At 40.2% G+C, this 24,527-nt stretch overlaps 1 protein-coding gene across 2 annotated transcripts in view; it reads left to right on the top strand.

Moving 5' to 3' along the window:
* The window catches only part of spred1 (sprouty related EVH1 domain containing 1), a 74,446-nt gene that overhangs the window by 38,545 nt on the left and 11,374 nt on the right, over positions 1-24,527 (top strand). The window contains exons 3-4 of one of the 2 annotated variants that reach the window (XM_052027305.1): positions 16,550-16,718; positions 21,138-21,187. In XM_052027305.1, the coding sequence (XP_051883265.1) occupies positions 16,550-16,718; positions 21,138-21,187 (219 nt within the window). Of the gene's footprint in view, positions 1-16,549; positions 16,719-21,134; positions 21,188-24,527 lie in introns of both variants that reach the window. The other variant, XM_052027295.1, reaches the window with a different exon arrangement.

The following is a 24,527-nucleotide window of genomic DNA, read 5'->3' as shown; positions in this document are numbered from 1 at the left end:
ATTTCAGCCCATCAGTCCCACCATGTTTATTAGCCTGTCCCTTGCTGTCCTTCCTTTCAATCTTACTTGTCATTCCATCTTTCTTGCACTCAACCCTACCACCTGTTGACCTGCTGCTGTGATTCCCATCGCCCTGCCACTCTATTTTAAATCCTCCTGAGTAGCACTAGCAAACCTTGCAGTGAGGATTGTCATTCCCCTCCAGTTGAGATGCACAGTCTTGTTTGTACAGATCCTACCTCCCTTGGAAGAGAGCTCAATGATCCATCAATCTGAAGCCAGCCTTCCTGTACCAGCTCCTTAGCCAGGTATAGAACGGCATTATGTGTCTATTTCTCACCTTAGTAGCATGTGGCACAGGTAGTAATTCTGAGATTACAACCCTGGAAGTCCTGCTTTTTAACTTTCTACTTCACTTCCTAAAATCATTTTGCAGGACTTCATCCCTACTCCTGCCTATGTCATTGGTACGTATATGGGCTATGACCTCTGGCTTCTCACCCTCTCAGAACAATAGAATAAAATTTTCAAATACCGAAGTTTACATGAACCCCACCTGTATTATTATTGGGACTTTCTGAAAGTACGTGTACACTATGTTATTCTCATTCCCATGATCCATTTCTTCAACAATTCATTCAAGCTTGATCAATAGGAATTTCTGGTGAAATCTGGCTGTTCTTGATTAACTTGTATTTTTAAATGATACTAAACTGACCTTGAATTATAGTCACAACTGTTCAGTAATTGCCTTGTTTATAATCTTTTTCACCCCAAGCAAGTACTTGCTTGTTCCCAGGCTTAATCTGTATATTTAAGGTAGATTAAAAGCTTTAACCTTATTAAGAAGATTGTACAGGTGAAGGAAATGCAGTTCAGGCAAGATACAGATGTATAGTATCATGGGTTCATGGAATGATATAGAGCACAGGACAAGGCTGTTTGCTGTATTGTACAGTGTCAATTCTTCGGGAAAACTTTTCATTAATTCTATTCCAGTGCTCTTTAACGCTGTAAATTTTTTTCTCCTGAAGGTCACTTCTGAATCTTTCTATTACTCTTACATTCAACACCTTCCAGATGATCACAAATTATTATATACAGTTTTTCCTCATGTTTTTTTTGTCTCTTCGGCTAATCATCTTAAGTCTGTCTCCCTTGACCTTCACCAGTGGCATTATTTTTACTTGCTCTATCAAAACCATTCATGATTTTGGACATCTTTATCAAATCTTCTTTTGTTTTTATACCAGAGTGCATAAATTGAGACTGGATGTGAAAAATAATATCGAAGCTGGTGAAACCAAATTAGAGGCAGATTAGAAGGGATGTACTTGCAGTGTGGGTGGATGAGCAATGATCAGCACTGAGATGTGTAGCAGAATTTGAGGGGAGCAGTGGTAAGAAGTAATATACCTTAAATGATACTGACATTGGAATAGAAGGAGCAGTAAAGAAATTAAGAGGGAATGCTCGTAGAAAAGGCCATATTGCAAGGAGTTTCTAGACAAAGAAGAAATCTTTTCAGTCATCATCCTGCCTGAATCAAGGAGTAATTTTGATTAACCAAATGCATCAATCATAATACTCAATAAGACCAGAAATTGCGAGTAATAGCATAATTTGTTACAGGCGCAGCCAAGGGAGAGTCCCTGAAAGCATGCGCCAGCAAGTGACTGGTTGCTCTGTCTTCAAGGGAGTAACATCATAGTATAAATTATGTATACTTAAGTATGTGCAAACTTCACTGCTCCACATAATGCTCCAAGGATAATTGTACATAGGAGCTGATAACTCTTCAGCGCCTGATGTTGAATAGTACAGATCTACTTTGGAGTAGATTGATATTAGTTTGCATAGACTAGAATTATTTGAAATAGAAATGGAAAATGATGGAATACTTGGGTCCAGCAACATCTGTGGAGGGAGAACCAGTTAATATTCTTGGTCAATGACCATCAGAACTGAAGTGAGAATTCAAACGTTTTAAATTGGAGAGAATAGAAGGGGGAGGATTGAAGAGATCAATGGAAATGTTCTTTCACTAGGGAGACTGACACAAATGGTGGTGGTTAATCATAGCTGATCTGCTGGGAAGAGATGTAAATAAAACATGGATGAAAACCGAAGAGAACTGCCATTGTCAATTACAAAACATTGCAGATGGAAATCTGAAAAATGGCAGATGGAATTTAATGCAGACAAGTTTTGAGGTATTGCACTTTGAGAGGACAAACCAGGGTAAGACTTGCACAGTGAATGGTAAGGGCTGTGAGGTGTGTGGTAGAACAAAAGGACCTGGGAATACAGATTCATAGTTCCTTGAAAGTGGCATCACAGGTAGATTGGGTTGTAAAGAGAGATTTTGGCACTTTGGCCTTTGTAAATCAGGACATTGAGTACAGGAGTCAGGATGTTATGTTGAAGTTGTACAAGAGGTTGGTGAGGCCAAACTTAGAGTATTGTGTGCAGTTCTGGCCACCTACCTGCAGGAAAGAGATCAATAAGCTTGAAAGAATGCAGAGAAAATTTACAAGGATGTTGCCAGAACTTGAAGACCTGCATTAGTGGGAAAGGTAGAATAGGTTAGGGCTTCATTCCCTGGAGCGCAGGAGTATGAGGGGAGATCTTATAGAGAGAGATAAAATTATGAGGGGTATAGATAGGGTGAATGCATGCAGGCGTTTTCCCCTCAGGTTGGGTGAGACTAGAACTAGAGAATATGGGTTTAGGGTGAAAGGTGAAATATATAAGTGGAATCTGAGGGAAAACTTCTTCACTCAGAGGGTGGTGTGAGTGTGGAGTGAGCTGCCAGTGGAAGTGGTAGATGTGGGTTCATTTGAAACATTTAAGAGAAGTTTGGATAGGGACATGGATGGGAGGGGTTTGGAGCTATATGGTCTGGGTGCAGGTAGATGGGACTAGGCCGAAGATCAGATCAGCATGTACTAGATGGGGCGAAGGGCTTGTTTCTGTGCTGTAGTACTCTATGACTGTAAATAAATCAGAATACTGGAAACATTCAGCAGGACAGGCAGCAACTGTGGAGAGGAATACAAGTTAACATTGTTAACAGCTGTTTTGTTTGAACTGGCCAATTCTGTTTTTGAACTGGAAAGCTTTTTTGAATCCAAATTTAAGTCCAGAAGGCTGTAATATCCTGAGGATGTTGATCCTGAATCAAAATTGAAATATATATGCTTTTTGCAGGGCTAAATTTGGTAATAGTTTCAGAAAATGGGCAACCATTCCTGAAGAATATTCAGTTTAATGACATTGTTCCAGTCAGGTTTTGTAAGTGTTGGCATTCATCATGATTATGTGTAATAATTGTACAAATGGGCTTCAAATTCAGAACCACAGTTTTACCGATTTTCATAGATGAAAGAGCAACAGTAAATGCTAGTAATGCTTACTGATTTGTTCTTAATACTGGAGAGCTGTAGAAAATTTGCCTGACTACATGTCCTTATCTTTCAAGTGGATATTTAATCACTACAAAGTATTGTAATAATCAGAATGAGCACTTATTTAGTTTGCCACCTTGAGCTTTCATGGATTAGAAATGTACCATTCAGTGTGGATGACTGGTCCTTTCGTGGAAGATTATGCTTATCTTTACTGTAGCTTTTATTTTAAATCAGTTTTCCTATAAATGATTAACAATAGACTATCTATAAATAGCAGTGATCAGTGAAGTTTCTGGGTGGAAGTGTGTTCTAATTGTGCTGATGATACAAGTTCAGAATTATGTAGGATAAAGTTTTGAAAGGGGAGCTATTTGGAATTGCACAGGCACATGGTAGCCTTTGAATAATAGATTGCACTTTTAAAAAAAACATTTGCAACACTGATTAAGTTTCCTCTTTTCAGTACTGATATATGTAATCTTGTTTCACTATTTTAAAGAACTGGGAACGCAACCAAATAACAAAATCAAATGGCTTTTGACTTGGGAGTAAGCTGTCAATTGTAGAACGGACGGTTGTGTTTTGTGAGATCACGAGCTGCTTTAAAACACAAAAAAAACTGGGTCATATTCCTGATTATATCCCTCTATATCTGTAAAAGAGAGATCTGGGAAATGTCGATCCAAATGATAAGATTTTTTTGCTTGATGAGGGATAGATGATGTGAAAGTTGATTGTTTTTGTAACTGCAGTTCATTAAATAATTTTCACAATGAGTTTTTCAGTTGGCTTTATTGATTAACTTTTAAGGCTCAAATTATTTTTAATTTTATTTCCGTTAATGTTTTTGCCATCATCCTTGCTGCTTGTCTGGTTGCACTATTTTTGAAACCATGCACAGTACATGTATGTTTTGATTGACCAGCTCACTCATTGGTATTTTTCTTCCTCTTGACCCCATCCCCTTAAAAAAAACAAAGTTATTTGACTCAGCCAGTCCCTTCATCCCCTTGCATTCCAGTTAAACTTTGAAACTGTGGGTAACCACAAGGGGGAATCCCATGTCCTGGCAATCCATGGTGCATCACTGCTCTGCATCTGGCCTGCAGTTGTAGTCCTTTTGATGTGGCCTCAAATCATTTCCTGTCAGAGGCTGGAGGCGGGAAGCTCATCTTAAAATCAAATGTAGAGAAACATTCATGAGTGCCAGGTGAGGAATGCTTGGGTTCATGGATATTATCTTTCACCATAAAGTTTCCATTCAATTATTTTAACCTAGTTTTTAAAGTTTGATAGGACTGGCATAGTGCTTGAAGTGTGTTTGGGTTGATCCAAATGACTACTACTTGATAGTAGAGGGAAATTAGAAAATCTTCTTTAGCAAGAAAAGGGTGAAAGGTATGAATTGAAATCTAATAAAAATGGTTTGCTTGTAGATAGCTGTAAAGCCTTTCAAAGATAATACTCCAATTTGCCACTCAGGTGACAAACCTTGTAACAGGTATTTTACCAACTTCATTTTGGGGGAGAAAAAAAAACTAAGATCTTTGAGTTCATTTTTGAATTAGTTTTGCACCGGTAAATAACTTCAGCAAGTTATCATTTCAAAGGTAGGGCCCTGGGGAGTGTTGTAGAACAGAGACCTAGGGATGCAGGTACATAGTTCCTTGAAAGTTATCCCGTCTGGAGGTCCTCGGGGCTCCCTGCTTCTTTCTGGATAACAGACCCAACCAATTCCCCTCCACCACCGCCCTCCTCTGTCTGGCAGAACTGGTACTCACCCTCAACAACTTCTGTTTTGGCTCCTCCCACTTTCTGCAGACCAAAGCTGTAGCCATGGGCACTTGCTTAGGCCCCAGTTATGCCAGCCTTTTCGTTGGCTACGTGTAGCAATCCATGTTCCAAACCTACACCGGCAATGCTTCCCAACTCTTTCTCCATTACATTGATGACTGCATTGGTGCCGCTTCCTGCACCCAAGCGGAGTTTGTCAATTTCATCAACTTCTACCCTGCCCTCAAATTCACTTGGTCCATCTCCGACACCTCTCTCCCCTTTCTCGATCTCTCTGTCTCCATCTCAGGAGACAGGTTATCCACTGGCATCTTCTACAAACCCACTGACTCCCACAGTTACCTCTTCCCACCCTGTCACTTGCAAGGATGCAGTTTTCTTCTCTCAATTTCTGTCTGTGCTGCATCTATTCTTGTGATGAGGCTTTCCACTCTAGGACATCTGAGATATCCTCCTTTTTCAGAAAACGGGGTTCCCCCCCCCCACTGCTATCGATGTAGCCCTCACCGCATCTCTATTTCCTGTACATCTGCCCTCACCCCATCTCTTCCCCCCCCCCCCCCACAAGACATAAATGGATCGAGTTCCCCTTGTCCTCACCCACCAACCCACGAGCCTACACATCCAACATACCATTCTCTGCATCTTCCACCATCTCCAGTGGGATCCCACCACCAGGCACATCTTCCCCTTCCCTCCGCTTTCCGCAGGGATCGCTCTCTCCATGACCGATTTGCCCCTCCAGGCACTTATCCATGTAACCACACTAAGTGTTACCCCTGCCCTTACACCACCTCTCACCACCATTCAGGGCCCTAAACAGTCCTTCCAGGTGAGGCAGTCCTTCACATGTGAATCTATCGGTATCGTTTATTGCATCCGATGCTCCTGGTGTGGCCTCCTTTAAATCAGTAAGATCTGATGCAGGCTGGGGGGAATCACTTTGTTGAGCACCTTTGCTCGATATGTCTGTCCACAGCCTCCTCTAATGCCAAGTTGAGGCTAGAAGAGCACCTCATTCTTTCTTGGTAGACTCCAACCTGACAGCAAGAACATTCATTTCTCTAACTTCTGGTAACCACTCCCTTCTGTCCCCCTTCTTTCCCTTATTCTACCGGTCCCATCACCCCATCTCTTTCCCCTCCCCCACCCTCTCTATCTGCCCATCATCCACACATTCCTCCCACCAGTTCCTCTCCTTACCTCCTTCCCTTTATTCCATGGCCCACTGTGCTCTCCTATCAGATTCCACCTTCTTCAGCCCTTTGTTACTTCCACCTATCACCTTCCAGCTTCTTGCATCATTCCCACTCTCCCCCTCCCTTACCTGCCTATCACTCCCCCTCTCACCCGGATCCACATCATCTGACAGCTTTTGCCGCACTGCTTCCCCACTCCCCCCCCCAAACACCTTTTTATGCTGACTCTCTCCCCCTTTCTTTTCAGTCCTGATGAAGGGTCTCGACCTGAAACGTCGACTGTCCATTTCTTTCCATAGCTGCTGCCTGACCCGCTGAGTTTCTCCAGCATTTTGTGTGTTGCTATTGAGTACAGGTATTGGGATGTCATGTTACAGCTGTATAAGACGTTGGTAAGGCTGCATTTGGAGTACTGCATATGGTTCTGGTTGCCCTGCTTTAGGAAGAATGTGATTAAACTGGAAAGGGTGCAGAAAAGATTTAAAAGGATGTTACCGGGACTGGAGAGTTTGAGTTATAAGGAGAGGCTGGATAGGCCAGGACTTTCCTCCCTGGAGTGTAGGAGGCTGAGGGCTGACCTTATAGAGGCTTATAAAATCATAAGGGGCACAGTCTTTTCTCCAGGGTAGGGGTGTCCAAAACCAGAGGGCGTAGGTTTAAAGTGAGAAGGAAAAGATTTAAAAGGGAGCTGAGAGGCAAATTTTTCACACACAAGGTGGTGAGTATTTGGAACAAACTGCCAGAGGAAGTTGTAGAGGCAGGTAGAATTACAGCATTTAAAAGACATTTATACAGGTACATAGATAGGAATGTTTTAGAGGGGATATAGGCCAAATACAGGCAAAAGGGACTAGCTCAGTTCGGCAACTTGGTTGGCATGGGCAAGTTGGACTCTGACTTCAATTATCTTTTGCTGTTGGATATTTTTAAAAAATGTTTAATTTTGTTTAACTTTTTGCTTCATATGTATTGAAATCCACTTTGTCTCCTCCCTCATCCTCCATCCCACCCCCCTTTATGGTCAGCATATCGTCACATTCACTGTTCTGACTGACTGGTACTTCCCATTTCTGATTCTGTGCTACTCATTAATGATTTTTCAATCTTACTAGTTCAGGGGATTGTTGTTCATACTGGTTCCAGCTGTGCTTTTTCACATGGCTGACAACAAAAATGCCTAAGTCCAGAAATAATGAAAGACTGGTGAAGTTTGTCCACCAGGAACCACAAGACATCTGGAATCATGTCCAATTCCATTGACAGAGAAATGAGAGCCATTGAACATTGGAATCAGAGCAGAATGTCACAAGTCCGTGTCTTGAGGATATGTTATACACAAATCTGCATAGAAAGCAAATAGCCTGTAGAAGCTGCAGTTTTAAGAATCTTGATCATAATGGGAAATTATGTTACAAAAGGACAATATTAAGATCCATCCCAGTGATTGCAAGGCTCAAAGGCTGTTTTCATTTATGATTTGGAGATGTTCATGAAATAGTTTTTTTATTTTAAAGGAGAGTTAGACATATTGTTTAGCATTAATTTAGTGGGCCTTCAAAGTTGAGCATTGATGTGTTTACAACCACAGATCTCCTCAGGTTACTGAAGGGGTTAGGTTCCTAAAGGACCCTTTGTTATGCAAAAATTTGTGTAGCTGGAGGTGCATTAACTCCTTAACTTGGACAGGGGATACCAGTTGTGTGGGTGGTAAGAAAAGTCAGAAGCTCATCAATCTTCTCCCAGTAAGGATGCATAAATCAAGAACAAACCACACTTGTTTTGACAAGGTGAAACATAAGGGCTGAAACTTAAGTCATTCATCCAATGGCTATTGTTGCCAGATGAAAGAGTGCAGGTGTTTGAGAGGCTTATTCCCATATTTTAAATAGCTTGTTTATTTCATAGACTCCTTCCCATTAACCCAATCAAAAGAAACTGTTAAATGTTACTGGTTTTCATGGACCTGTGTTTAAAAATCAGTCTCCAATTGTGTTCCCTACCCTTCATTGTAGTGAATGAAACTGTCGTTAAAGGACTAATTAAATAAAGCCCTTTGTTGTAGCGATGATTCATTGAATGAATGCCTGCTAACCGGAATAGAACTATCCAGGGAAATGAAGCAGATGTTAGACCATATTATGTATTTGACGGGTAAAAGTAGATGTGCCTGTCTTCAATTCTTGCCTTATTGGTGGCTTTCTTACATTAGTAAGTTTCTCTGGAGCTGTTAATTTTTAGGTTTTTAGTAAATTCTTGTTCTTATCTCCTTGAATCCTGATCTTATTGAATGTGGTTAGTTAACATAAAAGAATACGATCAATTTTTAATTATGTTGCACCAAGCCTCAAAATCACCTTACTTACATTAGATAGACTAGTTAATTGTTAAATCTTGAAATCATCAACTTGCACTCCAGAATAGTTATCAATTGAATACAACGGATCATTCATTACCTTCGATAAGAATGAGAAATTTAAGCAGTTAGCTGCATTTTATATCACATTAAGTTGACAAAATGTATGTTACTTATTACTTTCAGACAACTACATTTTATACTTAACCATGATAAACATTTTTTAATTAATGTACCACACGTGGTTGGCTTTATTTTAAGCAGACAATTCCAGTTACTTGAGGTTGTACTCTAACGTGTTGCTCTTAAGAATTGTTCACTGGTGGAATTTGGTTACACTTCAATAGCTTTCTTTATTACTTGGCTATTCTAATTTTTATCAGAAAACACTACTATGTTTTTAATGGATTTGCTACAGAACGTAGTTTTGCAATGGTTTCAGTGAAATTACTTAAATTCTACCTGCAAGTTTGAACTCAGCCACCATTTCTAATGTAGTTTCTATTGAAGGGTCCACATTCAAATTGCCAACTTGCCTTCTTTTTTCTCCCTTAATTCCCACTCCTAACACCAACAGAAAGGAGGGCTTCCACTTTTACACATTCACTCCGCAATTATTTAGTGTTGAGTCAGTAGGAAGCAAAATATCCAGGGATTTAAAAAAATATATCTTTTGGTCATTCTCGAAGTAAACTTCAGAAACAGTTTACAAACTATGAAACCTGATCTTATCTCAACATTTCACTTGTTCACATCTTCAAAAATGCATATCATAATAGTTTTTAAGGCAGGTTTTCTTTCCTCACCATTTTGTTTTCTGCTAACCTTATGACCTGAAAGGAACCCGTTTGCATATATCACATTACAATAAAAGAATTGCATTCAAATTACTCTGACAATTAAATTGTGTTTTCTATTACACTTGCCGTCTTGTGGATTAGTCTGCTGAGTGGGGCTTAAACAATCACTTCAGTGCCACTAATCTTCACTTTTACGTTTTGAAATATCATCTGCATTAATTTCCACATGATGATGGCATTCACCTCTTGGAATCTCAATTTCCACTTCTCCCCAAGACTTATTAGTAGATTGTTTCTCTGACCATCCATTTTTGGATAAAGCTGTTTGCTCTAGCTAAATGTTGGCAAATCTACTAACTTGATACTGTTTTAAGATTATCTAGATTGTTTGTTAGCTCAAAATTCTATACAAACATACTTAATTTTCCTACCCAATATCCCACAGCAGTGACTATCTACTTCCATGTCTGTAAAAATAAAAATGACTGCTTCCACTTAACCTTATCCTGTCATAAGTGGAAACCTCATCCACACCTGGTCACTTCCAGCCTTAACAATTCCACCTCTCACCCAGTCAATCTTCCTCAATCTTCTCAAGCAAGCTCCAGCTCATCAAAAACTACCTTTATCCTGCCAGTCACCCAGTGGCATTAAGTCATTGTGTAGATTCCTGGTCTTCAGCTCCCTGCAGTTTTAAAATTCTCCTTGTTGTGCTTAAATTCCTGAATGGCTTTGCCCCTCCTATCTCTCTAATCTCAATCATCCCTCAAAAATTGTCATCGGTCTTGTGCATTTTCCCCATTACGTTCACCTCACTTTGGTCCAGAGTTTCTTCAACCATGTATGATGAACATTCTAGAATATTATCCATAAACCACTCTAATGATGTTTGTCTGGAGCTTAAAGACCTCCGAACGGAGGCAGGAAATTGAATATTTAACATTGTCAAATCCTTCCATTACTCCGGGAAATCTCAAACTATGTTACAGCCAATGAAGTACTCTCGAGTGCCATTTCTGTTGTAGTGTTAGAAACATTGTCACTGATTTGCATGCAGCAAGGTTCCATAAGTAGTATTGAGATTAATGACCAGATAATCTGTATACTTTGAGGATAAATGTTAGTCAGGACATCAGGTTAAAAAAAAGTCTCACAATTTTATACTTTGTTAATCAGTTGATTTATTTATTTTCCCCATTTGCCGTCCATTATGGCACACTTTGGCCTTTTGGTTTGCTTTCATTATTGCCTTCAGAAAGGTTTTTGCCTTTTTGGCAACTCTCATTTCTTGAAGAAACACACTCTGATGCTGGAGGAACTCAGCAGGCCAGGCAGCATCTGTGGAGAAAAGCAGGCGGTCAACGTTCTGGGTTAGGACCCTTCTTCAGGACTAAAGATAGGAAAAGGGGAAGCCCAATATTTAGGAGGGAAAAGCAGAGCAGTGATAGGTGGACAAAGGAGGGGAGGCGGGGTGGGCACAAGGTGGCCATAGGTAGATGCAGGTAAGAGATAGTGATAGGCAGGTGCAGGGGAGGAGGGGAGAGCAGATCCACCGGGGGATGGGTCAAAGGTAAGGAGGAAAAAAAGAGGGGTAGAAAAAAAGAGAGGCTGGGTACGAGGATACAAGCTCCATGGGGCAAGAGCAGGTGGAGACAATAGGTCTGCTGGGACAGTCACATCTTGTGGATTTTGGGGAGGAGATGGAAGCGGGCAGTCCTAGGTTGCGGGACTATCGTTGGGACCTGTGAGGGGGAGATCTCCCGAGGTGATGAGGTCAGTGATGGTGCAGGAGATAATGTCCTGGTGGTCCTTGGTGGGGTCATGGTTCAGGTAGGTAGGAGGAAGTGTCCAAGAATTGGCACCTGGCCTCTGCATGGTAGAGGTCAGTACGCCAGACTACCACAGCACCACCTTTGTCGGCTGGTTTGATGACAATGTCAGGGTTGGTGCAGAGGGAGTGGAGAGCAGAGTGTTCATAAGGAGTAAGGTTGGAGTGGATGAGGGGAGCAGAAAAATCAAGATGGCTGATGTCGTGCTGACAGTTGGTCCGTGCGGGAGTCCAGGTAGAAGAAGAAGGCTGGAGGAGGGAAAACGAGTCATCAGAAGCGGGAGAGGAGTTCTTGCCGAAGAAGAAGGCACGAATGCGGAGGCGGTGGAAAAAGAGCTTGGCATCATGCCAGGCTCAGAATTCATTGAGGTGGGGTTGCAGAGTTATGAAGATGAGGCCTTTGCCGAGAACAGATCGCTCAGCCTCAGGGAGGGGGGAGGTCGGGGATGGTAAAGACTTGGCAGGGGTTAGAGTTGGGGCTAGAAGAGGAAGGGTGGGAGGGGCTGGGCTGGTGAGAGGAAAGGGGTGAGAGGGGTTGGGAGTGGTACAAGAATGAAGAGTGCGATGAAAGATAGGAGGTGTATGTCGGGGAGGGAACAATAGCAGGAGCAGGAGGAGAGGTCAGGGTAGGGAGAGGGGATAAAGGGGGTTGGGAGTGGGCTGGTGGAGGTGCAAGGTGGGATGCAGAATTAGAAGTAGATGGGGGAAGAAACAGAGCAGAGGCAACAGAAGGTGAAGCCTGGAGAGAGGGAAGCCCTGGGGAGGAAGGGGTGGGAGGAGCAGAGAATGATGTCGACCATGGGAGGGAGGGGGGGCTGGAGCATCATGCAGTGGTGGGAAATTCTGACTCCGGCCGGGTGGGGGAGGTGGGGTCTGGAGGACTCTGCGGCGGTGGGAACCTACTTGGAGCAGGTGGGGAAGGAGGGGTTGGAGGACTGCATGGCAGTGGGGGTCTTGAGGCGGGTGACCTTGAGGAAGGCGAAGAATCATCCATTGAAAGTGTGGATACGGCAGAGAACAATGAAAAATAACGGTCCCGGGCACATCTTGGAGAGTGAGGTCCAGAGCTATGGAAGAGAAAGATGTTGGCGCGTAGCAGAGAGGGTAGAGCAGAGGGCACAGAGGGAGAACAGGAAAGAGCAACAATGGATAGAGTGAACATACCGGAGATCCAGACTGGAGCCGAACTGGGAGGCCTGGAAATGGACCTGGAAGCCACATGGAACAAGATGGCGGCAGGGACCCAGAGTGACGAAGGTCACATGGCTGTGGAACCGAGTCTAAGTGAGCACATGGTCAAGGAGCGGAGAGCAGAGGAGATCACGGAGGAGCAGTGAGAGGGGGACTCACAAAACCCCTGTTGAAGAGAGTTGGGAGTTCTGCTGCACCTGCCTATCACTATCTCTTACCTGTATCTACCTATCACCACCTTGTGCCCACGCCACCTCCCCTCTTTTGTCCACCTATCATAGCTCTGCTTTTCCCTCCTATACCTTGGGCTTCCCTATTTCCTACCTTTAGTTCTGAAGAAGGGTCCTGACCAGAAATGTTGACCGCCTGCTTTTCTCCATGGATGCTGCCTGGCCTGCTGAGTTCCTCCATCATCATCATGTTTTACATCTAGATTCCAGCATCTGCACTCCTTTGTTTCTCTCATTTCTTGAATATGACCATGTTTTGCCTTTTTACCAGAGAGGCTCTTAACTTCCAAGTTATTGCCTTCAGAAATTTTTGTTTTCCATTTGTAGTCTATCCACATCAGAACATTTATGATTTGCCCTTGGCTTTTTATTGACACACAGCTTTCAATATATGATGCACAAGATTTTGAACAGTCACATGTACATTTTGCATGCAAGTTTAAAATGAAGCACAAATTGTGGTTCCTGTTCTGTATGTCAGAAAGTTCCTTTGATCTTTGGTCTGATTGAATCTGTGTTAAATTGCTAATGAGTATAGTTGATTGGTATAGTTCATGTGATCTGAACAAGCTAATTGTAATGTTCAGAAAACATGTGATTTGAACAAACCACCAGACAGAAATGGATGTTCGGATGTAATGGTGTGAATTTTTGTCAAGCTTCAAACTTACTGAATTGTTGAAAGAAGCTTTTGTTTTATGAATTTTGATTTAACCTTTTTTTTGGTCTAGTCATCAGACTACAAAGAGCAGTGAGAGGGCAATGTATGTTAAAGCAATTTGCAGGCCAAAGACCTGAAACTTTTGGAGTTCTCAACAACAGAAGCATTCTGGAAAGTAGACTTTGTAAAATATTTGAAATTTGATATTTTTACACAATGGTGTTTTACAGTATTAAAAATATGTTTACCAGATTTTTTGTGTGGTTAACATCGATTGACATCAGTTGCCTCTATTTACGTGGCACAATTCAGCAAGAATTTTACTGCAAATTGGTTATGTGCAGAACTTTCTGACATTGAGATGTAAGATCTTAAACTTTGGTCATTATTTATCAACTGGAGACAAATCTCTGCAAGCACCCATTTTGAAAAGGACTGTCCCTCAAGTGATGGAGACAAAGATTTTTAAGAGGTTATATATCGTGGTTGATGCCCTTCCCTGCATTTTCTTGTAGTTGCTGAGCAAGAGTGTCTATTGGCCTCCAGATGGATGGAGTTCATTACTGTGATTGGAGGAGCAGCTCTTCAGCCAATGATGGGGGAGGGAGGGGAGTGTTTGGGGAGGAACCTGATAAAGACTTTTACTAGGGCAGCCAGCAGAAAGACCCCTCTAGTTAAAGTCAGATTCATCTCATTTCTTGAATATGACTGTGTTTGTGGAATTTGAGGGACCCTGGCATGTTCTCTTCTTCTCAGATGTAGAAGATGATCTGAAATGTTAGAAATTCAAAAGGGATATCCTCTGTTCCCTTATTTTTTTCAGTTGGCATGTTGCCTTTTTGATTGTGAACCAGTGGTGGTGGTGGCAGCGAGTTTTGACTAGGTAGTTTTCTGTGTGAAGGAAACAAAAGTGCTGACATCTGAATCACTTGAGGAGTTCTTTAAGAGTTCCTTTCAGCAGGGACTTATTGCCTGTCTGATGAGTTCACTTTCTGGGGTGAGCTACTTGGTGTTTGGACCTTAGATGGCCTCAACATCAACAAATTCATGCATATCATGGTCCTCAGCAAATTACTGGATTTCCTGTGCCCTTTCCAACCACCATTTGGGCTTTGGGTCAGAGATTTCTGTTTTTATCCTTTACCATCAAGCATGGTAGAGCTTCCAATCCAAGAATGGTTTGCATTTGCTATTAATTAATTCCTGAATCTCCTGGTTATTCTCATCAACCCAGTTCTGACATTTTCATGGTAGAGAAACCAAGATGCCAGTTGTGATAGACTTCAAGGCAGTCCAGACACTGTGGAAACTTTTCAGTTCCTATTACTTGGGAGCCATCAATTTGCTGTGATGTACTGTCTGAGAAGAGCTATCTATGCAGGGTACCTTATCTTCAGCATTGATTTTCTTGGTATGCAAACAGGTCCACAGACACAATTTCAGTGCAAATGTTGTCAAGGTTGCATAATCACACCAATGTTTCCTTCAATCTTTCTTGCAATACTGCACCTCATCATCATTGAGCTTTTGGCTGCACTGGAACTAATCTACAGGACAAATAGAAAACTGTTCCACTTACAGTATGTCACCACCTTTCCAGAATGAAGCTCTACCCAGCTCTGGTCATTGATCTACAGTATACAGACAGTGCTTATTTGTATATTGAAGCTGAGCTCTTAAGTCATCATCAACTCATTCATTGGAACGTAGGAGAGAATAGGCCTCACACTTCCACAGAATTCCTCTCCAACCTTCCCCAGTGGTACGCCACAGCCCATCCAAAATAAAAGTCCACAATAAGAGCGTGGAAAATGTAGACAACTTTCCCTTATCACAGGAGCCACCTTTTGGCAAAGGCAAACATCAATTATGTAATTCAGCACAGTCTTCTGTGTGCCAACACAGCCTTCAACTAACTGAGGGGAGATATTTGAAGATCAAGACCTCAAACCCAGCACAAAGCTAGTGGTCTGTCAGGCCACAATGATCCCTCATCTCAAGTATACTTTTGAAATATGAACTACCTATAGCAAGTACCTCAAAGCACTGGAGAGATGCTGTCAATACTTCCCTCAAAATTCTCCAAATTTACTTGCAGGATAAGTGAACCAATGTCAGAAACCCAGCTCAACATCCCCAGTACTGAAGCTGTATTTGCTCTTGGGCACCTCTTGAAACAGCTGCACTATTCCAAGCTGTGGTACAGCAAGACATTGAGGTGATCAAACAATGCTATTCAAGGATGTTCTTAAAGACTCTTTGAGAAATGTGTCACATTAACACCCCCCCCCCCCCCCCCCCCCCACTCCTACACCCACTCCTCACTCCCAATGGGAATCCCTGGTCCATGCAGGTTTAAACTGGAGAAGGATTTGGTTATAGCATTGAAAACCTCATGTTAGTTTGTTGAGAATATACAAGAGGTAGCACAAAGGAGTATACCACCCCCTCCAAACAACCCAGTGTGGCAGAGCCCACAAGAAGGAAAGTAGTAGTCCATAATGTGAAGGTTCTTTTCCTTCCACTCCCATTATTTTACATTCATTGCTCTCTGAAGTGAAACAGCAGTATACCCCAAATGCTGCAGGTGAGTAAGAAGAGCCATAACGTGTTCTTTTTAAAAGTAGACTGAAATATTATCAGACTGAATGAAAAGTGATGCCAAATGTAACAAGCAAATCAGTGTTGTGAGATTGCACTGCAAAATTAATTTTATTGATCAGTTTGTTTTGATAGTCTCAAATGAAACCAACAGCTTACTAAAGTGCCTTTAATGTAGGGAGTGCAAAACTGCATTCAGTGAAATCAGGTAAAAATCAGTCTCCAGCTGGAGTACGAAATGTAAGGAGTGGTTGGAAGCTTTTCAGTGTGATGGGCTTTCAGGTGGCCCTTAAAGTAAGGGAAGTGTTTTTATTGGTGGAGTGGGATGGATTGAGGATTGCATCTGGAATTTAAAATTTACTGTTAAATATGATGGGATGAGATTATTGAGTGCACTTGCACATTGCACTGAAGTTGAATGGCTGTAAATGTGATTAATACATGTGCTTAAAGTTCATTTTGTATCTTTTTAAACTATGCAGGTGGTTTTGGAATGTGCCCTGAAGAAGGATCTAGTTTACAACAAAGTTAACCCAATATTTCACCACTGGAAGATAAATGAAAAGAAGTTTGGACTTACCTTTCAGAGTCCTGCTGATGCTAGAGCATTTGACCGTGGTATTCGCCGAGCTACTGAAGCTATCTCTGAAGGTAGAGACTCGTACATTTTATTCACAGAAGTACTTTAGGCAATTACCTTGCTTTACTTATTAAATATTTTAGCAGAGAAATTATGAAAAAACCCAAATCTACTTTATGATGCACCTTTCGGACACTGAATAAGGGAGTGGGAGAAGCAAGAATGAAGGTTTCCTTTTAAGCCTCTTTATACCACATTCCACAGAACAGCAATGGAATCTGAACTCGAGACAATATGCCTTTCACACCTTCTAACTGTACTGTACAGTGACCATGAGTTGAAGGGAAGGGCAAAAGTACAAGAGATTTTTTGTCCAGATCGCTTTAGAACATTGCATATCTTGTTAATGTTTGCAAAGATTGATTTGAAAAATTAATGGTAGATATTTTTAAAGAATGCAACAAGAATGCCTACTGATGACTTTATTGATGGACACCACCACCCCCCCAAAAAAAAACTTCTCATTTAATGCTAGTAGTCATAAATTTGAATCCATATGGATGAAACAAACTCGTGGAATTTATAATTCTGTGTACCTGACAAAACTGCTAAATTATCTAGTATTTGGGAGATAAAGGTTCATAAGTCTGGTAGATCACAAAACAAAGTAAGTTATTTTTGCAAATGCTTCTGAAAGCAGTACCAAACCTGAAGGTGCACAAAGATTTTACAGGCAAATTCAGACAAATTTTCTTGCTGACTTGACAAATTGGCTGCATATGCCAGTAGCGTTTATGTAAAATGGCCTATTCTGAGGTTCCTCCAACCATTGGAAGAAGATGCATCAGCCAGCTGAACGTTATGATAAATAACAAAAATACACCTTTTCTGTTTTAAATGCTTTGACATTCCCAGTCACTACTTTGTTTTTACAATTTCCCTTGTTTCCCAACATCCAAATAGATATTCTTGCCCTTTAATACAGACCATAACTAGTTTGCTAAAATTTTAACAGAGCAAAAATTCCCATAAAATTGTCTTCAGAAAGGGTTTAAAGGAATTGGAAAATGGAGGTACATGTGAGTAATTGTGCTCCAAAGAAATATCTTGAAATGTTTTGCTATCTTTGACACTAGGTAAATAATTGGGGGTTTTATGATGAAGAGCAGCAATGTTACAGGCAGAAGTTATTTTTAAAAATAAGATTCTAAGCAATTAAAAATAGATGAGCAGGTAGAGAGGAAATTTACCAAGGGGTTTAAAAAAAAGAGAAAATGTAAGAAAAACTGAGCTAAGGAAGTGAAAATAGATTGCTAGTAGAAGTGCAAGGATCCTTTAATTCATTATTTTTGTAACATTTTCTCTCCCATAAAATCAAACCCATTTGCTGGTGGCTGTTTTACATATTAAGTTATGAGTTCTGTTAGAATTTGTATTTGTGTGTTTTACATGTTGCTTGAGGACTAAACTTAGGCTGGATTTTCAATTACTGGGCCAGCATTTGAAAACACAGCAATTGGAGTACTCTGGCTGGCGAATTTGGGCATGGTATAGGAAAAGAGAACAGCTGATTCTCGTAGGGAATGGAAAAGGGATAAAATTATGTAGTGAAAGCGGCTTTAGTTTTGTAAAGAGACCAAGAGTATGCTGTGAAGCAAGAAGTAAATATTTTGAAGAGTGGGGCTGCAGACAAGAAATATTGGCCCCAAAATTAACAGATATGATGTTTGTTCTTTGTTTCTTCATCTTTGGTAAAACTTTGCAGCCAAATTACAGTTTTAATTGCAACCTTGTAAATTTACCATGACAGAAGTATCCCATTTCAGGAGATGATATGGGAATGTTGAATTTCCCAGTAATTTATTTGAAATAAATTGTTAAACGTACACTATGATACCTGAAATCTGTTTGGAAAATAGGACTAAGATTTTTTTTAAAGATTGATATCTGGATAAAATGTTTAATTAGTCCACGTTATCCTGATATTTTCTTGCCCTATTTAATAAATGTCTGCAATTTTGCTTTAAACTTGATTTTTGGTTAATAATATCACCAGCAGCCTGAAGCCATGCAGTATCCTAGTTAAACTAATTGAAGAAAGTTTTGTCTTAAGGTGAGATTGGGCCTGTAAACCCACAAATCGACAAGGGATGTCTTGATTCTTTTCCTGCACCTTTCCATACATTATTCAAGTTACTGTTCTCCATTAGTATATTTTGTTGCTTTTTAGTAGATTCTCCTGTTCGACTGAATCTTACCTTGTGCAATGACTTTTCTAGTAAGAATCAGTGAAACACATAATCAGTAAGAACCCACTGAGTTTTTTTTGTCATGAGTCAAGAACAAAGCATCTCTGTCATCTCAGTTATACTCCACCAGGCCAGTAAAACTTGAGTGTAAACTTCTGACCTCATTGTGTTTACTCATTGAGCATTTTGAGACCTGAAACCATATTTCCAACCCCCCAAAAAATCAGATTTTCATGGATTGCTGTTTATCTTTCACCTAGAAAGAAACCCTCTATTTGACAGGCATTCAGAATTTAAAGTACAGTAATATCAACAGGTTACATTCACAAAGCTTTCTCATATAGCTATTACATGTTTGCAAAAGCTATATCTTTTACTATCCAATTATGGTAAGCTATGGAATTCAATTCTAAAGTATCTATAATTAGTGAGCCAGCACTAGAAAGACAATCATACAAACTGTGGCAAACAAAACAAACTGCTGGAAGAACTCAGTGGGTCAGGCAGCTAATGTGGAGGCAGAGGGGATAGTTGACATTTTGGGTCGAGACCTTGCATCAGGACTGAGAGTTGAGGGAAGATAGCTAGTAGGTAGAAGTAAGAGGGAGGGCTGAGACAGGCTGGAAGTGATAGGTGGAAACAGATAAGAGAGAGGAAAAAAATTTGGCACATGGACCTGGGTGGGCACAGATGCTGTCTGACCTACTGAGTTCTTCCAGCAGTTTGTTGCTTGCTCCAGGTTCCAGCACCTGCAGTCTCTTGTGTTGACATACAAACTGTGGATTGTTTTAAGAACAGTAAAATCTGACTGATTCCTAAGGGAGGAACCTGTCATCTCATTGACACCAGCATCACACTGTGGTTGTCTGTTAATTCCCTCAGGGCAACTAGGGATAGCCAATAACTATTGCCTTACGTTACCCACATTGCAGGTACAAAACAAAATTAACAAGTGAGCCAAATTGTGGAGCAGTATCAGTACGATCCACCTTAACAAAACTTCACTCCTACTTAGGTTCAGTGTTAAATGCTGTATGACTGACTTGAAGTTTCTCCATGCGAATTAACTGCTAAAAGTTTTATCTTGAGTGGGGATTGAAACTAACAATGAAAAGAAGAGTTTGCTGATAAATGGGAGATGATAAGGTATTTGCTTACTTGAATAATCCTTACCACCAGTCTCCTGCTAAATAATCTCATGCCCAATGCAGTTTAAACAGTATTTTTACAACAGTATATTTCAACAATACAATAAACATTGTAGCAAAGGGAAGTTGTGTGGTACAAAACTTTGAGCTTTTGAATGACCACACATTTTTAATTTCGCTTCCACCATCAGAGGTGAAATAGAACTTAATCTGTGCTACTTCTGTGCAGGAAAAATGACAATTTTGTATTAACTTCCTTATTCCTTGATTGCATAAATGTCATCTTTTATTTAGATTGAGCATTGTATGACCCCAGTGTTCTGATTTGAATTCATGATTTCAAATGGGATTTATGATACTGGTAAGATCTGCCATTCCTAGTAAGGATTTTGTGAACACTGCATTTTGCTGATAGTTCATTTTATGTCTCACTATGGCTGGAGTGCCCAAATGTCTGAGCTTGGAAGAGCTTTTCAAAGCCAAAGACCATAAACCAAAATTGTTGCCAGCACATGATGTCTTGGTGCATAGTGACCATTGAGCATCACTGTGAAAAATTAAGGCTTTCTTAAATAGGTTTTAATTGGAGGATTAAGACCTGCTTTAGCATTAAAGGGACATCTATTGCCTTTGGAACTGATCACCACCATACGCATCCTTCTCTCTCATTACCATTGTTTTCAGCCTGTACTCCATCTGTTCAATACTCCTTACATTCCTCTTTGACCCAGCTTCAAGCAGTCTTTTCTGTAGCATACCTTCTCTGATGAAGAGAGACTGAGGACGGATAGGCCTATTCTATTCCATTTAATGATTTGGATTTTATGCTCTTAACCAACTCATCCGAAAGTTCCACAGCCCAGAGTTAGGGCATCCCTGCAATAAAAGTGCAAGGGACTTAAACATGAGCAGCCTTTTACATAATTATTTTGAGCTTTATCAATACTGTTTTGTTTTGCTATTTAATCCAACTTGTAAACAGTTGAACAGATATGATTGAGACAAATTTTTATTGCTGATTTCAAACCTTAAAGAGCAAATAGCGGTGAAGCAAGTTGTAGTCCGATGACATTGATGTTTTATTTGTCAGCAGGTTGCCAAGAAACTTTCAATGAAACAACGGTTTCTGACGATAGCTTTCAAGTAAGTGGAACAAAAAATGCATACATTGATTTGATTAAGGCCATTTCTGTAAAAGCTTTTCAGAGCCTGTATTTGTTTGGTCTGCTCTATAGTAACAGCAAGAAGCTTGCCATACTGTGTGAAATTTAGGAAGACCCATTATTTTGGTGGGCTGATATATATTTCAGGATTAGTAATGACCAAGTAGATTTTTTACTGAGATTAAAATGTACTAATATTTAATACAATTCAAGTTTAAGTGGTTTACAGCATTTTTTAAAATTTTCCAAGTATTTTACTACAGGAAACAATAGCACTTAAATAGATATGGTAAAGAAATACTGAATGTGGACATGGTAATGTACTGAGACACTTTTAGAAAATCATCATCGGAGTACAGTCTTTAAAGTGAGATGATTATTGGTATATGTCCAATTTGTTGTAGCACGTTTGGAGTTAGTGACTTTGATTTGTGATTACAAAAAGGTTGTAATTTATATTCACAAGTAGCAGAACATTTGATGCACTTCTAGAAGTTCTAGTTCGCCTAAAAACATTGTATATTTTCAGTTCAAAAATTAAATCATATTCTTTTATACCCTTTACATTAAAGAACAAGGAAAATAATTAAAAGACAATAATATTTAAAAAAAAAACAAATGGGCTTCAAAATGAAATCCAGCTGTCTTTTTCATTAAGCACAGTGAGTATGGAAGTGAAATTATACTCCTGAGTTTGTCAGCAATGAAATGTTTTGTTGGAAGCAGTGAGGACCTTAAGAGGTCCTGAAAGCCATAAAAACTTTTGGAATCTTGGGGAAACCACAATATGTTGATTCTGGCAGGGATTTGTGGGTGCATGTTGAATTGTACCCCAGCAAGTTTTCATGGAGAATAAAAGATGACCAAAAATGCACTCCTAAATGTTTTAAAAATTACCTTTTACTTAAGCCAGAGTAATGTAGGAAAATATTTTTCTATAATATCCATGATTGTTCTTTGTGATGTTTGTTTATATTTTAAAATATTAAAATTAAAAGATTAGGAGTTCAGCACGTCACCTGGATGATTTGGTGTTGGTTACTTCGTTCTTATACAAGAGATCTTGCAGGTTTCTTAAGGCTTATGGAAGGTCATTGAGATTTCCAGTTCATAATACTAATCAAAACTAAGCTTTGTAGACAGGTGTGTTGGCATTGCTGAGCACCACTGGTCTTTTATGATGGGTAGAGGCCAGAAAGGAATTTCTAAGATTTTGGGCTACAGGCAGAAGAAGGATGAATGGTAGATTGGGCAAAATATCAGTCTAAAGTTGTCAACTCTATTCAGTTACCCCAAGCACTAATTTGACTACCTTTTTTGTTGGTGTGAGCCAGTCTTGCACTGCAACCAAATTTTAAGGGACCTATGATTAACTAACACAGTGTGAAATTTGGCTTTAGACAGCATATGTAATTTACAAGGTTAACACAACAGATTTCTTAGAAAAGGTCGTCCGCTTTAATTTTTTTTCATTAAGGGAAAGACCATTTTAATTCTCCTATGCAGTACATAACCCATGTAACTTCATGACTACTCAACCAACTTAATTATTTTGCTGATTTTATTAGTGGGATTTATTGAGATTGTATGTGAGATTTATAATCTCCCCTGCTAGTTACAATGGGATTTGTTTATAAATCCCATTGCCACATGGGATTTATAAACAAAATTATATGATATTGGGGTAGTATATGGATGTGGATTGAGGATTCGTCGTTGGGATGTAAACAATGGAAATAAACGTGTAATTTTCAGGTTAGACGAGTGTGACCACAGGTGCTGCAGGGATTGGTGATGTACGAGATGGAGCAGGCACAAGGGCCTGAATGGCCAACTACTAATTCTTTTATAAAATATTTCAATTGGTAACAGAAATAAAGAAATACTGAGCTGTCTGAAGGTCAGTTATTCCAGCCCCAGTACATAGAACAATACAGCACAGGAACAGGTCCTTCAGCCCACGATGTCTTTGCTGACCATGATATCAACTTAAACTGCACATCTGCCTGCATGTAGTCTATATAGCTCCATTCCCTGCCTATTTGTGTCTGTCTCAATGCCTCTTAAACATTGCTTTTGTATCATGGCATCACTGCTGGAATTCAAGGCAATGTCTTGGCCCAACCATTTTCAGCTGTTTCATCGATAATCTTTCATCACAAGCTCGTAACGTGATTGCATAATGTTCAATTCTGTTTGTGACTCCTCAGCAAATGAAACAGCAAGACCTAAACAGCATTCTGACATAGGTTGATAAATGGCAAGTAACATCCATAGCACAAAAGCTGCAGTCAGTGATCAATTTCAAAGAGTCTAATCATCTAGTCTTTACATTCAGTGGCATTACCATCACTAAGTCCCCCACTATCAACATCCTGGGGGTTATGTTACGGACTAGGTTACTATTGGTGTATGTCCCTTTAAGATAGAGTAGTGTGTGTGTGGCGTGATGACGACAACAGAAGATAAGGACGTAATGACGTTTTTGGAACAGCCGAGTCAGTCGGAGAGAGGAGAGAGAGAGAGGCACCAGCCTGCTAATCTCTATTGATGGATGAAAAACAATAACTGTGCCTGTCACTACAATCCACGTATGGATTTTTGGAATAATCCAGTGGAGTCCACTTTGTCGTTAACCTGTAGAAGGATACAAGTATTTGTGTGGACGGCCACGATTGGAGTGCCTTTCGGGGTGGCAGATACTTCGGAACAAAGCGGTGGAGTAGTCACTGCTGAGTAGACACTGAGGTGTCGTATGGGTTCCATCGTGGAACATTTGGATTTCGTAATGTCTCTATTTTCTCTCTGTGTTTTGTCTTCAGTCAACGGTGGTTGTTGAAGAAGCCTTTGCTCACGTTTCACCTTATGGCTTGCTGAACTGAACTTTGAGAACTATTCCTGGACTTGGAGTTTGAGAATTTGCCACACGCAGACTTCGAGTTTAGTTTTTGGGGTTAATGTTTAAGATCTAACATTTTTACTTCTAACATTCTAACATTTTTACTTTTATTTTTCTTATTATCATAAGTAGTTATTAATAAAGTAGTTTTTAACACTTATACATGACTCGGTGTGTTTCTTTTGTTGCTGGTTAGTAACAGTTATTATTGAATAGAAACTCAGCTGGACCAATGACACTAATTCTGTGATTATGGGAGCAGGACAGAGGCTAGTACTCTGGTACACAAGGGTATCCTACTGTATCTCTGTTTAAAAAAAAGTTTAAGGTTTTGGGATTCCAACGTTCATATTCAGTTTTTTTTTAATCTTCAGTGCGTGGTTATAGAGTTTGCTTTCAAAATCCATATAACATTATTCTG

Source organism: Pristis pectinata, chromosome 1 (assembly GCF_009764475.1).
Source record: "Pristis pectinata isolate sPriPec2 chromosome 1, sPriPec2.1.pri, whole genome shotgun sequence".
NCBI classification, from domain to species: Eukaryota; Metazoa; Chordata; class Chondrichthyes; order Rhinopristiformes; family Pristidae; genus Pristis; species Pristis pectinata.
Note: the sequence above shows the minus strand (reverse complement) of the source record. Positions and strands in the feature narration are given on the sequence as shown.